The sequence below is a fragment of the Sapajus apella genome, unplaced genomic scaffold (genome assembly GCF_009761245.1).
Source record: "Sapajus apella isolate SASKATOON/1434 unplaced genomic scaffold, GSC_monkey_1.0 scaffold36, whole genome shotgun sequence".
NCBI lineage: Eukaryota > Metazoa > Chordata > Mammalia > Primates > Cebidae > Sapajus > Sapajus apella.
In genome coordinates this window covers 1,458,691-1,474,251 of record NW_022436976.1, presented here as the reverse complement: position 1 = coordinate 1,474,251, position 15,561 = coordinate 1,458,691, and the positions used below count along the sequence as shown (strand labels likewise).

The 15,561-nt window shown below is 40.9% G+C and overlaps 1 protein-coding gene across 2 annotated transcripts; it reads right to left on the bottom strand.

Annotated features, from left to right (window-relative positions):
* Positions 1-1,044: 1,044 nt before the first annotated feature.
* On the bottom strand, positions 1,045-8,755 carry CUNH1orf52 (chromosome unknown C1orf52 homolog). 2 transcript variants are annotated; one of them, XR_004274549.1, is made up of 4 exons: positions 8,429-8,755; positions 7,591-7,789; positions 4,591-4,694; positions 1,045-1,772 (listed from the first exon to the last, which is right to left on the bottom strand). XR_004274549.1 is itself a non-coding variant. In XM_032296395.1 (3 exons), the coding sequence occupies exons 1-3, from the start codon at positions 8,702-8,704 to the stop codon at positions 1,699-1,701; spliced, it is 549 nt and encodes a 182-aa protein (XP_032152286.1). In that variant the 5' UTR covers positions 8,705-8,748; the 3' UTR covers positions 1,045-1,698. The 2 variants fall into 2 exon arrangements, 1 of the variants encoding a protein (XP_032152286.1); XM_032296395.1 differs by lacking the exon at positions 4,591-4,694 and having other exon boundaries at positions 8,429-8,748.
* Between the last annotated feature and the right edge of the window lie 6,806 nt (positions 8,756-15,561).

The following is a 15,561-nucleotide window of genomic DNA, read 5'->3' as shown; positions in this document are numbered from 1 at the left end:
TTAGACACACTCTTGGGACAGAGTTTCGCCCTTGTTACCCAGGCTGGAGTACAATGGCGCGATCTCGGCTCACCGCAACCTCCGCCTCCTGGGTTCAGGCAATTCTCCTGCCTCAGCCTCCTGAGTAGCTGGGATTACAGGCACGCGCCACCATGCCCAGCTAATTTTTTGTATTTTTTTAGTAGAGACGGGGTTTCACCGTGTTGACCAGGATGGTCTCGATCTCTTGACCTTGTGATCCACCCGCCTCGGCCTCCCAAAGTGCTGGGATTACAGGCTTGAGCCACCGCGCCCGGCCCCTAAATTTTAATTTTTTTTTGTAGAGATGGAGTCTTGTCATGTTGCCCAGGCTGGTCTCAAACTCTTGGCCTCAAGCTGTCCTCCCACCTCGGCCTCCCAAAGTGCTGGATTACAAGCATGAACCACCATGCTTGGCTGTATGGTTCTTATACACTGAATGTACAGTGTTCTGTAATTAATTCTTATCTCTTAAGGGCTTGAGAATCATGGAAGGACTGATGCACTGTAACCTCCGTTTTATTATTCAAAATACTACAAATAACTGAACTGCATTTTGGAACTCAAAGTTTACATCTTCCCAACTACTTCTTGTTCATTTTACTGAGTGTTACTATATGAAAAGCACTAAAATAGAATCTGGGTAGAGAAAACATGTAGAAGTAGGGTTACCAGAGAAAATAAAAGATGCTCAGTTAAATGTGAATTTCAGATAAACACACTTTTTGTATAAGTATGTCCTGAATACTAAATATACCAAAACATTATTTATCTGAAATTTAAATTTAACTGAATGTCCTGTAAACTTACAATTTAATAAAGAAATTAATGAATAACCATAAAGCACAGATGACAAGTATAATCATACAATCAGGAGAGGAAAAGATCCCCATTAACTACAACAGAAAAGTACCCTGAAGAGATGATAACTGATGTCGTTCTTGAAAGATGACTAAATTTTGACTGATGGGCAGGTGGTTTAATGTGTCCCAAGTTAAATTCCAAATTAATCACTCACTAGCCGTGTAACATTAGACAAGCTACTCAAGCATTCTTTATTATAAAATGGGAATACTAATAATATCTTGCTAGGTTGTTTAAGGATCAGAGAAAACATATTCACAAAGCACCTGGAACACAGTAGGCACTCTTTAAATGGTAATACTTCTTATTACAACTTAAAATGTCACACAGCAAATAGGGTACTTGTCACAGACAAACATTCAAATGTTAATGTTATGCAGTAATATTGAATAAGTAATTTTATTTCCATGATCTATTTACACTGTACAAAGACTGTTGAAAAGCACCCTACAAGTTCACAGTACATTACAATATATTTACTTTAAAAATATATTCCTTTATAAAAGGTTTATAGAACATTGGCATGTCAGCATGTGACAAAACTCTCAAAGCATGTCGCCAATTCTGTGAGAGTAAGAATGCATCCAAGTATCAATTTCGCAATCACAAATCACCAGTTGAGTTTTAAATACATACATGTTTTAAATAAAAAATGAATTCTACAGTGGAACGTTCTTGAGGCAATACTTACTAGTTAGTTCATTAACGTATGTACTTTCATGGAAACATGTGATAATAACCCACAATACCAGCTTAATCTGCCCAAAGAAACATTTCAACAAGTTTAGCAGTCCAGAAATTCTGGTCATTTGTTTTCTACTTTTTCTTCTTTGCTGGTTCTCCTGGCTCTACTTTGCGCTTTTTATAAGTATGCTCATCTTTTTCATCATCTTTAAACAGAAAAGGAAGAGTTTCAATCAGTAATTTTAAAAAACCCAATATGTTAAAAATTAAATCTCACTGACTTTATACCAAATTACCCTCATCAACTGTTTCTCTCAAAGCTTTCCAATAAAAAACATAAGAAAAACCAAGAATTAACTTTTAGAGTTCTGATTTTTAAATGCAAGTGAAAGTAAGCAAATTTTTTTTTTCAATTACAGCCTTACAAAATTCCCAGTGACTCTTTAGTGCTATATTAAGGTAGCTTAAAATAAGTGACTTGACTTCCCCCAAATCAGACTTCCAAATACTTGGCAAGTTTGTCCAACCTGCCTTATTTGTTGTTCCGTTTTGTTTTAGGCTTTTAGCAGCCTGAAGCCATGGTTTTTAGTTTCTGTCTCTAGTGATCAGCAGAAAAGAGGGATGAGGAAGGGGCTTTACTGGCCCAACCAAAAACAGAAACTAAGAACTCATTGACTGTATTCTCCCCCTTGGATGCCCCTGCATAATAGTATTTACATTGTGTATATTCAAATACAATCAATGCTTTGTAAGAATGGAGCATATTGTTTTCTTTTTACAAAAAATAGTTATCAATCTAACCAGGACATTATTTAAGTGGCTATCAGCTTTCTCTCCTCCAAAAAAACCTTTCTCCCCTCCACAAACAACTTCTTTCTCCTCATCTCCTTCTCCACCCACTCCAAATCCTTATTTTGAGGTTAAAATGCACTCACAAGTAGGTTTCCCCAAACCTCTATTTGGAATTTTATCCTAGGAAGCTCTAATCCGCACCCCCTCACCCCTGCCATTCCTAGAACAACCAGAACATTCTAATGGCAACAGAAAAATAAGTATCTTCCTACTTCATATTATGGAGAATCTGGAGAAGGAAGGGAAGTTAGAGAAGAGCCTTACATTAAAGCAATGTCTTTTACACCTTTCCAAAATGTTATAATATTACAGAAAATTTCCAATTCATAAAAATGGTGTCAAACCTCACAAAGTGGACCCTTTTATTCTATTTTAAAAAATCCAACTACAGTGAAAAAATACAGGGTAGCACAGACTAGTTGCTAATTCCCATCTCCCTAAACAAATGAGTGGTATTAAGAAGTCCATACAGAATTAATAACATGTAAAAGATGTTATGGTTTATAAAATACAAATTTATTTTGAGCACATTACTAATTAATTGTAGCTTTTGACCTATTTTCTCGATCAACAGATACTCAAAAAGTTCAACAGGCATCAAACAAGATCTATAAAATATTTTGATACTGAAAGGGGCCTTCATATTAAAAATGTGGGGAACTACTGACATCAAATCATAAATTCCTTGAAGGAAATATACTTAAAATCTTAAGCCTTCAATTCCCTTCTGCTAATTGTACCATATCAGAATATCGAATTTATTGATGCAGATTAACAATTAGTACCATTCAGCTTCACTCCTCTTCAAGCACAGCATGGTGATGTTATTCATGTGCTTCACAGAGCACTATGGATTTATGTAGGCAGCATAATGAAATGCAATTCAGATCAAGAACTCACCCCAGAAACTTAAAAATCAAAGTTTTAATCAGTAGTTTACCATGCACACACAAAAATACTGGCTCTGGCCGGGCGCGGTGGCTCACGCCTGTAATCCCAGCACTTTGGGAGGCCGAGGTGGGTGGATCACGAGGTCAAGAGATCGAGACCATCCTGGTCAACATGGTGAAACCCCGTCTCTACTAAAAATACAAAAAATTAGCTGGGCATGGTGGTGCGTGCCTGTAATCCCAGCTACTCAGGAGGCTGAGGCAGGAGAATTGCCTGAACCCAGGAGGCGGAGGTTGCGGTGAGCCGAGATCGCGCCATTGCACTCCAGTCTGGGTAACATGAGTGAAACTCCGTCTCAAACAAACAGTATCGCCAATTTAAATGGCAAAAAAAAAATACTGGCTCTACAAACCAAGTAACATGGTATACCACTCAAACAAGCCAAACCTTTTGCTTTTTAACTGGAGTTAGTTACCACTAAGCTTGTCTTGAGATTTTCAGTAGTGATGACATAAAAATTGAAAGTACTGGCTGGGCGCGGTGGCTCACACCTGTAATCCCAGCACTTTGGGAGGCCGAGGCAGGCGGATCACGAGGTCAAGAGATTGAGACCATCCTGGCCAACACAGTGAAACCCCGTCTCTACTAAAAAATACAAAAATTAGCTGGGCGTGGTGGTGCGTGCCTGTAGTCTCAGCTATGTGGGATGCTGAGGCAGGAGAATTGCTTGAATCTGGGAGGCGGGCGATCGCACCACTGTACTCCAGCCTGGTGCCTGGCAACAGAGCAAGACTCTGTCTCCAAAAAAAAAAAAAAAAGAATGTACTAAGTTTACTATAATATTCACTATTCATTAACATACATGTAAAAGATGATACTGAGATATTTTTGCTTTTAACCTGACACTTATTACAAGTAAGTTAACTGAATAACAAAACCACAAACTAATGAAGTTGAAAAAATAACTGGCTATCAGTGATTTGAGCAGAAGTGCTATGCCACCTAGTGTCATGACAAGGCATTGCTTTTGTAAACTAGAGCAGAAAAATACTGAGTAAGTTTATTTACCAACTTTACTGAGCTTTTTTACTCTGTCTCATATACAGTACTGGTGAGGAAACAATTTTTTATTATGGAAATCGAATCACTCAAGTAAGTTTAACATATAAACAAACTTTCTAAATTCTAAAAAATGTAAACTAAAAATCACTAACTATATTAACTATGCTTTTACATTATACATGTCAATAAAGCTACAATTAATAATTAAGCTTTACTTACCTACATTTTACAACCACTAAAACCAGAAGTGCTGATAAGCAGCAAGACCCAATGATGAGTTCTCAACCTTTTCCAGCTCTTCCTTTAAAGTAACTGGAAGTTAACTGGCAATAAAAGGCCAAAGGGCAGAATGGGAAAGCAAAATACAAAAGTAACTTGATAATCTAAAATTTGGATAATTTAAGAGTGCAGAGTTTCTGATACATATTTTATGAATAAAAAAAAGGCTAAAAATTATGCCAGAGAAATTGATTTTACAGTGGGTTTATGATATAGGAATCTGAAATGGCAAAAATCACTTCTAAAAAGGTCTTTTTGTCATTTGATATTGCCTGTATTTGTTTTCTGATGAAGGGCCATCATGCGATCAAAAGGACAGAAATTATCTATGTGAATAGCAGTGTTACTTGCCACATATTTGGAACTCCTTCTAACTTAACTCAAAAGCTAAGCTGGAAAAAGGATAATTCTTTCTTGCTTGCTTGCCCTGGTGTATAATCCTGGCTTTTTCCATATAGGGACAAAGATGTGAGAGCACCATACTATGGAAATCTAGTTTGAATATCAACCCTGGTATCTTTAATGCCATTATCCCTACAGAAGAATAGCTGTATCTCAAACATTGTTGAGAAACAGTTATTCATCAGGAGACCAAATCCCAGTTTAATAAGGCATAATTTCTATTTAAAGGTCTGGATTTGAATTCCTACTCTGCCTCTTCTTTAGCTGCGTGAATTTGGGTAAGTCTCTAATCTCTGATTGTTTCATTCGTAAAACAATAATAATGAATCATGTAGCACTTCTGTATCAGGTTGCTCACAGTAATAAATTAGAAAACTGTGTGAAAGTGCCTATTTTAGAACTTGGCATTTTCTAGTTTTGTGAGCTTGGACAAGCTATATAAGCTATCATTTCCACACTGCTCTCATTTCAGAAGGTGTTGTAAGAATTAAAGATTATTTAAGCAAATAGATTTTTACTATTTATGAAAAAGATTGTACAATATGAGGTATTATAAATGTTCACATCACTTAAGGTCTGCAAAAAGATGCCACTTATTGAAGATGCTCCTTCATTAAAGTGACTTCTAATACATACTGGCAGTCAGCAAAAGTAATGGAAAACCTAGGTAGAATCAGAATTAAAATAAGAACTCCTGCCAGTTGGTTCTCCTTTCTTTTAAAACAAAACATCACTCCCTGTATAACTGTAAAAAGGGGCTAAGTAGCCCTCATACTGTGGGAAGATCAGAAATCTGTTTAACAAAAATGGCATACTCTTTCTTAAAAATAATGGTCCAAAACGTTAGTTCAATTCAACAACTATCCACTGAATACTTACAATATATATCTGATACACACATAAACACTTCAAATCCTGCTGTTTGAGGAACTCATCATAAAGCAGACAGACTTTTAAAAAAAATCACATACAAGTGATGAGAGCAATCAACAGCATTAGCATTACAAGGTACAGAGGAGCAAATAATTATTAGAGGTGATACCTGAGATTTCTTCTTTTGAGTTGGATTTTGAAGGATGAATGAGTTTACTAGCTAAATAGGTAAGAAAGAACACTCCAGAATAAGGTGCAACATATACTGAAAGGCAGGGAACCATGAAATTCAGTTCTGGATTTCAAGATCTTCAAGTGCTAGAAAGGGGGCCATTAAAAATGACTGTGGGGAGGGAGAAAGGACCTATCCATAGAAGGCCTTGACTCTGTTGAAGGGTTTTAAGCAGGCAAGTTACATAATCAGATATGACTTTTAGAAACTCAACACTAGCTGCGGTGTAAAGAATGGAACAGATTGGGTAAGAGTGTGTAGGCAAAGATTACTGTGATAGTCCAAGTAAGAGATGAAATTATATTATGAACTAAAGTAAAACAACTAAGACATTATCTTCCTATTACTATGTAGTAATGCTCAGTTAAATTCATTTGGTCATACTAATTTTAGCTCAGAAGCACAACTGCCTTAATAGAAAATGAAGCCTTCGGCATGGCACAGTGGCTCACACCTGTAATCCCAACACTTTGGGAGGCCGAGGCAGGTGGATCACGTGAGGTCAGGAATTCAAGACCAGCCTGACTAACATAGTGAAACCGCGTCTCTACTAAAAAGAAACAAAAATTAGCCGGGCGTGGTGGAGGGCACCTTTAATCCCAACTACTTGGAGGCTGAGGCAAGAGAATCGCTTGAACCTGTAAGGCGGAGGTTGCAGTGAGCTGAGATTGCACCACTGTACTCCAGCCTGGGCAACAAGAGCAAAACTATCTCAAAAAAAGAAAAGAAAAGAAAAAAAGAGCTGGGCACGGTGGATCAGGCCTGTAATCCCAGTACTTTGGGAGGCCGAGGTGGGCGTATCACCTGAGGTCAGGAGTTCAAGAATCAAAATTAAAATAAGAACTGGCAGCCTGGCCAACATAGTGAAATTTGTCTCTACTAAAAATACAAAAGTTAACTGGATGTGGTGGCTGGCGCCTATAATCCCAGCTACTCGGGAGGCTGAGGCAGTAGAATTGCTTGAGCCTCGGAGGCGGAGGTTGCAGTGAGCCAAGATCATGCTATTGCACTCCAGCCTGGGCAACAAGAGCGAAACTCTGCCTTAAAAAAAAAAAAAAAGAAAGAAAAGAAAAAGAAAATTAATCAGCATTCTGCAGCGACAGTCACAAGAATCCAGGAATTGATTTGTTGTTCTAATAATAAAATAATAAGGCATCATGAATCACAGACTACTGGATATCAGATATTTCACTTTAAAGCCTGAATAATTTATCATCTTTCACTAAAACACAGCAACTACTAGCTGAGTTATGAGAGACTTCGCGTTAAAGCCAAATATATACGATCTTTTTTAAAACCAGTGCAAGAAGTATCCAAAGACCATCAGATTACTTTGCCAATTCACTAGATTTAATTTTCATTCATTAATTCATTCTTTTTAAGCCCATCCCCGGGATCAAAACAGATTACCACCAGATTCTGACTTTTCTTACCTGATTCCAATGTCTCCTCTCCTTCTGGTAGAAGCCTAGCTTTCTTAGCATTCTGTGGGGCATCATCACCATTGTCCTCATATATGTTAGACCATTTTATTGCCATGTCAAGCTCTGGAGGCGGAGGCTTCTTCTCAGTGGTGTAAGTCTCAGGAGGTGGTACATAATTTGACTTCCATATTTTGAATTCCTTTGGAGGCTGTTAAGCAAGCACATTAAGAAGCACTGTGACGAACCGAGGTTCCTATGATAGACGTGGGCACATGCATCTCCCTGCAGTTCGCTTATCGTTCAGGCTGACTTTTTTTTTTTTTTTTAAGGTTGAAAGACACATTTTTCCATCAAAACCACAATACTGTTAAGTGAAAAGCCAAAGGGTTCCCTATATGAATAAAGCTAATAACTTTTAGTTACCAAAGAAGAATCCAGTCTCAGAGATACTACGCCAAGGCTGACCCCTTCAGGAGGCTGCAGCAGACACTGTCTTGGAGGCAGCACCGCAGGCACTTCGGCGTCAAAGGGAAGGGGTCTCAGGGAGAAGCTGCAGCGGGGGGGGCGGGGGAGTCACCACCGTTAGTCCTCGCCGCGCGGGGTCGGGGCACCGAGCGCGGAGGTTTGGGTCTCCTCATGAGGGGGCGGGGCTGCGGGTCCGGTCTGACACCCACCAGGCTGGGGGAAGGGGCCGGGCTTCCCGGGGCTCGAGGTGGGAGGGGGTGGTGCGGCATCCCGCGGGGGTGACTGCGTGTGGGGGAACGGACAGCAGGTCCCCAGCAGGGGGCTCAGGAGGAAGGGGGCGCAGGCCGGGGTCGAGACCGGGAAACGGGGTCGGGGACCTCACCTCCTCAGGTGCCTTGACGACGTGCCTCTCCCAGTCTATCTGCTTGTTGAGCGGATTGTAGAGAAAGGCCGGGCGAGTCACGCTCCTAAACAGCTCGTCGGGTCCCGGGAGCCGCTTCTCCGCCTTGCTCCTACAGCCGCTCGCCGACTTCGCCGGATCCGGGGTTCTGCAACTTGTCTCCTCCGGCTCGATGTTATCCTCCTCGTCCGAGGAGCCTGAGCTGCTGCTCCCGTAGGCCGCGAAATAGCTCAAAGGGTCCTTCTCCTCGGCTGCCATGACGGCCGCAAGCTACAACCCAGCACTCCGCCGGAAGCCGGAAGCCACGCCAGGGTCCGCCCCGCGCTCGGCCCCGCCCCACGTCTTGCAAATAAGCACTTAGTCTGCGACCCCTGGCGGCTGCGCCACGCTGCTGCTTCCCCGCGGAGGGGCCGAGGCTGGAGGCGGGCCGGGCAAGTTCCCAAGCAGGGGCGGGGGCTGCTTTTGCTCATTTCTGAGGAGCTCCGAAAAACGATGAAGTACTGAGCCAGGGAGCCCAGCCAAACTTCCCGCATTCGATGGCATTTACTAAAGGCACAGAAAAGCTAAGAATTTTGTCTTTTCACTGTCACTCCACTTTAGCCCTTGCCCAGAGAGGGTAGAATTTTTTCTGATCCACTGCATTTCATCTTCCAAATAAAAATTACTCTCAGTGTGTTTCCCTAGGTTGTCATGGAAGACCTCTAGGGGTGGTAGACTTCCCAAGCCAAGAACCAAATCCTTTCCTGCTTGACCTCATTCAAATGCTCTCTGAACAGCTTTGATAAAAATCCTCATAGATCATAGCCCAGCACTCGGGTTTGTTCAAACTCTGACTTCTCACTGTCAGCCTCCTTCCTTCTTTGCCTGCGTTGCTCCAGATGGCCCTTAAATGTTGGTGTTTTCCAGCGACTCAGGAGGCTGGGGCAGGAGAATTGCCTGAACCCGGGAGGCGGAGGTTGCGGTGAGCCGAGATCGCGCCATTGCACTCCAGCCTGGGTAACAAGAGCGAAACTCCATCTCAAAAAAAAAAAAAAAAAATGTTGGTGTTTCCTAACATATTGTACTATCTTTCAGAGATGCTTCTAACATTTTTTTTTTTTTTTTTAATTTTTATGTTTTTGAGACAGGGTCTCACTCTGTAGCCCAGGCTGAAGTGCAGTGGCGCCATCTTGGCTCAACGCAACCCTCGCGTCCCAGGCTCAAGTGATCCTTGTGCCTTCCGAATAGCTGGGATTACAGGCACAAGGCTAATTTTTATATTGTTTGTAGAGACGGGGTTTCACCATGTTGGCCAGGCTGGGTTGCTAACATTTTTAAAGGGTGTTATAAAGTTGCAAGTCAGCCCATCCCTTTCCACTGCATTAACTACTTTGTGCTATCATTCCCAAATCTGGGTGTCCAACCCCAATTTTTCCATCCAAACTCTAGACCCGATCACCATTTGAATCTTACATTTTCCATATGGACATCCTTCTGGGGCCTCAAACACCCACTTATTGGAACTGTAACCTGTCTTTTTATATAATTTTTCTCTGCATTTGTGTTCCTTCCTTTGATAAATGGTGTAACCATATGCCTAGTATTCAGGGAAACTAGAAATCTTTGACTCCTGGTGAGCTAAATGGGAATGATAACCAAATGCAGTTCGCATCAGTGTAAATATTTAGATTTCACTTAAGGATGGCTGCTCATTTAGATGATACACGCACACATAACTTGCCATTCCCCCCTGGAAGTAGGCCTCAGGGCAGAGATACATATTTATCTTGTTCACTCTCTCTTTCCTGTGGTACAATGTCTATGAGCTCCTTGAGGGGAGGAGCTGGACCGTGCTTTGCTCATTTTCAGGTTCCTAGTAGTACCCAGCACAGTGCTTGTCACGGAGCAGATGGTTAATAAATATTTTTGGAGTATAATAATTTATGATGGTGTGGGTCTAGATAAGTGTTTCCCAAGTTTTCCCATGCAGGTACTTATGTTGGCAGAGGAAATTGATGATCCCAAAGTGCAAAGTTTGGGAGTCCCCAAAACCATCCTCTCTCCTGACACTAATTTCAGGTTTTGCAAACTTCATACTACTCTCAGGTTTGATAATTTACTAAAAGGCTCACAGAACTCACTGCAAGCCATTATACTCATGGTTACAGTTTATTACAGCCAAAGAATATGGGTGGGGTAGGGGGGAGACCAGCCAAGGTGTAGGGTTCCACATTCAAAGCTTCCAGTTGTCCTTTCCTAGTGGAATTGTGAACAGTATGAACTTCTCCTGGCAAAGACATGTGACACTATGCATAGAATACTGCCATCCAGAGAAACTCACCTGAGCCTTGTTGTCCAGAGTTTTTATTGGGGCTTGGCCATGTAGACAAAGTTGATTGCCCACATGGCTGACCTCGGTTTCCAGTTCCTCCAGAAGCTGAGCTGATCATGGGCGTACTATTTTTTTTTTAAATACAAGATCTTGAAAATGTATGGAAATTTTGCATAGTTGTCTTTATAAAGCTCTTTTAATAGACAAAAATATTTAAACTTACTTATTACTGAGTAAAACTAACACTGTGGCTTTTAAAACGGACTCATTGTTGAGTGTCTTGGAGATTGAGGTACTCAGTTTGAGCAACGTGAGTCCTTGTTATCAAACCACCAGTGGTCTCTGTGAGACTTGGTCCAAAGACCACTTCTTACTTGACCTTTCAAGAAGATAGTTGCCTTCTTGAAACGCTTTTTTTCTCTGGCCTTTTACTAGATCATATACTTCAGTTCTCTTCCTATTTCACAGGGCCCTTTCCAGTTTTCTCTGTATCACTTCTAGATGCAGAAACCCCTCAGACTCAGTTCTGAGCCTTCCTCTTCTTTTTTATCTACCCTCCATTTCAAGGCAAACTCACCAAGTTCCATGGTTTTATGTTTATGCTAATAACTCCCACATTTATATAACTGGTCCAGAAGTCTTCCGGAACACCAAACTCCTGTATGCAATTTCCTACTTCAGTGCCTCATAAGCTCCCCAAACTTAGCATTTTTGTAGCAGATTGTCTACCAAGATAGCTTCCAACAATTCCTCGTCTCATGTTCCTAATGATTTGAGTCAGGCTATGAATCTTTGGCAAGAATATTATGAAAGGCCGGGCGTGGTGGCTCACGCCTGTAATCCCAGCACTTTGGGAGGCTGAGGCGGGTGGATCACGAGGTCAAGAGATCGAGACCATCCTGGTCAACATGGTGAAACCCCGTCTCTACTAAAACTACAAAAATTAGCTGGGCATGGTGGCACATGCCTGTAGTCCCAGCTACTCAGGAGGCTGAGGCAGCAGAATTGCCTGAACCCAGGAGGCGGAGGTTGTGGTGAGCCGAGATTGCGCCATTGCACTCCAGCCTGGGTAACAAGAGCCAAACTCCATCTCAAAAAAAAAAAAAAAAAAAAGAATATTATGAAAGTGGTGTTATGGTCTTCTCATTGCCTTCTATCAGAAGGCACATGATTTCAGTTTGTCCTGGCACTGATGATTTTACCTTTGATTTCCTGTGTAAGGTTGTATCTGCCAGGCTTCTCCACTGTAGTTACTTTTTTCCTCTTTTGTAAATTCGTATTTTTGTTGGGAGGTACTTAGAGACTATGTCAACATCACAGTTTCCTTGAAATTATTTGTTTATTTATTTGTTCATTTTGTTTGAGACAGAGTCTCCCTCTGTCACTCAGATGCAGTGCAGTATCACAATCTCAGCTCACTGCAACCTCTTACCTCCCAGGTTCAAATGATTCTCGTGCCTCAGCCTCTTGAGTAGCTGAGATTACAGGTGCCTGCCATGCCTGGCTAATTTTTGTATTTTCAGTGCAGACAAGGTTTCCCCATGTTGGCCAGGCTGGTCTCAAACTCCTGGGCTCAAGTGACCTGCCCACCTCGGCCTCCCAAGTGCTGGGATTACAGGCATGAGCCACTGTGCCCGACTTGTTCATTAATTTATATTAGCATTGACTCATGGTTTCTTATGCTATCAAATGAGTTATAATCCATTATTATTTATTTTGATGTAAAACTGTCTCAGATTTGGCCAGTGGGAGCCCCTTCAAGCAGGCTTCTGTGTCCTTTGGACATGTCCTCCCCAAGATTCTTTGATCACTTGCCTGCTTCCTGGAACAAGATGTTTCAGGCTCATCTTATACTTTGCCTTGGAATTAGTCATTTCCAAGGACCTTTAATTCCTTTTAATGGCGAATGGTATTTAGAAGCCAAGGTCTGGGTGCCAGGTGAGCTCATTGCTAATAAGGTGTTCATGTTTCCAGGTTCTCTCACTCATTGATTCCTACCTCAGGGCTTCTAATCTCAATGCTACTTCTGCCTGGAACTCTTCCTTCTAGGACTTCCCATTGCTGGCTCATTTTTTATGAGTTAGGTCTCTGCTCAAAGCCTCACCTACTTTGAGAAGACTTCATGATAGTATTATCAATTATCTTCCAAGTTCCTTTCTAACACATGCCTTATTTTGTCACCATGGTAACTAGAACTATCTTGGTTTTCTTTATGTTTGGACTCTCTCCCACAATGAAAAAATGAGTTGTATGAGAACACAGGGTTAAGAGTCAAACAGCCCTGGATTTTAATCCTAAAGAGCTTTGTGATTTTTAAATAATCGACTTTGAGTTTGTTTCTCATCTGTAAAAAAAAAAAAAAAAAAAAAAGAAAAAAAAAAACCTTTCTTTCAGGGTTTTATAATTAAAAAGCAAGATTAGGCCGGGCGCGGTGGCTCACGCCTGTAATCCCAGCACTTTGGGAGGCTGAGGCAGGTGGATCACGAGGTCAAGAGATCGAGACCCTCCTGGTCAAAATGGTGAAACCCGGTCTCTACTAAAATACAAAAAATTAGCTGGGCATGGTGGCGCGTGCCTGTAATCCCAGCTACTCAGGAGGCTGAGGCAGGAGAATTGCCTGAACCCAGGAGGCGGAGGTTGCGGTGAGCCGACATTGCGCCATTGCACTCCAGCCTGGGTAACAAGAGCGAAACTCTGACTCAAAAAAAAAAAAAACAAGATTATACATATGTTAACATTAAACTCATTATTTGGCATCTAATAAGGCTGTGGACTCCAAATTTTGTTGCACACTGAAAAATCACCTGGAAATCTGATGCCTGGCTTCCACAACCAAACACTGTGATTTATTGGGTATGGGATGCAGCCTGGAGATTGGGATCTTTAAGTGCTCCCCAGTTGGTTCTAAACGGACAGCAACATTTGGGAACCATTGCAATAAAGAACTATTTCTGGTAATTAATAGTATGGCAAATTCAGTATGAAGAACATTTATAAGGATTTTAGCAGCAGCACTCACGTTTTTTGTATATTATCTGTGCTTAAATTCAGCTCTCCTTTCAGAAAGCCCTTATAAGATTACATTTAAAAAACTGTAGATTAGTTTGCTTCTTGGTTTGCTTTTTTTTCCAAACTCAACAGTGGACCTATTTACTTAGTAATACAATATGAGGCTACAGCGTGAAAATTCCATCTCCTTTTTACATTGCTCAAAAAGATGGTAGCTGTAAAACTTGACTTCTATCTCATACCATACATAAAAATTACTTTGAAATGCATTGTAGAGCTAAATGAGAAACTAAAACAACTTCCAGAAGAAAGCATAGTAGAATTATCACCAGGATGCTGAGATGGCAAAAATTTCTTAAACAAGAGACAAAAATCACTAGCCATGAGAAATAATTTGATATATTGGATTCAAAACAAAAAACTATGTATGAAAACAGAAAACTTATTATCCTAGCCTGACCCTATTTTGCCAGTGTTTGACATTGCACAATGAGTGATATGCTGACCAAAGCTTCAAAAGTGAACTCTCGCTCCCTTGAAAGTAGTGAATTATTTTAATTGATCATTCAGTCAGTTACAAATAGAACTCCTTGTTCTACTCTTTCTTCCCTTTTCACTAGTGAACTTGGCAAATCTTTAAAAACAAACAAATAAATAAAGTAAACTCATCGTGAAAAGACCTGGAAGAATTTTGATGCATATTGATTAGAGAAAGAAGCCAGTCTGAAAAAAAGCTACATACTACGATTCCAACTATGCAACATTCTGGGAAAGATGAAACTACAGAGACCATAAATAAAAAGATCAGTGGTTGCCAGGGTTGGGAGGGAGATGAGAGAGAGAAACGTATGAATAAGTAGAGTACATGAGCTTTTTAACACAGTGAAATTATTCTGCATGATACTGTAATGGCAGATACATGACATTATACATTTGTCAAAACCCACAGTATTGTATAACACAAAGAGAGAACCCTAATGTGAACAATGGACTTTGGTTAACAATAGTATCAAGACAGACTCATCAGGCTGGGCGTGGTGGCAGATACCTGTAATCCCAGGACTTTGGGAGGCCGAATGAGGTGGGTAGATCACCTGAGATCAGGAGTTCAAGATCATCCTGGCCAACATGGTGAAACCCTGTCTCCACCAAAAATACAAAAATTAGCCAGGTATTGTGGCACATGCCTGTAATCCCAGCTGCTTAGGAGGCTGAGGCAGGAGAATCACTTGAGGCAGGAGAATTGCTTGAACCTGGGAGGTGGAGGTTGCAGTGAGCCAAGATTGCACCACTACACTCCAGCCTGGGTAACACAGCCAGATTCTATCCCCTGCACTCCAGCCTGGGTGACAGAGCCAGATTCTATCTCAAAAAAGAAAAAAAAAAAGATAGACTCATCAATTATAAAAACTGTGCCACATCAGTGCAAGAAAATGTGGCAAACTGAGGAAGAAGGGGGTATTTGGAAACCCTCTATTTTCTGCTTTTTCATAAACCTACAACTGCTCCAAAAATATAGTATTAAAAATACATACATATATATAAAAGTGAGCTAAGGTGTTTTTGTATTGTGATAATATGGTATCCCTGATAACTTTTTCACTGTTGCATTAATGAACTTAATTCACAAACTGCATCCTGTCAGTCATCCTAACTTGCACGCTTTTGGCAATGGCCAGTTTTCAGGGCCAAAAGGAAAAAAAAGACTTTGTAGAACTCAAAAACCCACAAAACTAGCTTTATACAAACCCTAATTTTATTGTCTATATAGTTAGAAAACAGTGTTAAAATTAAT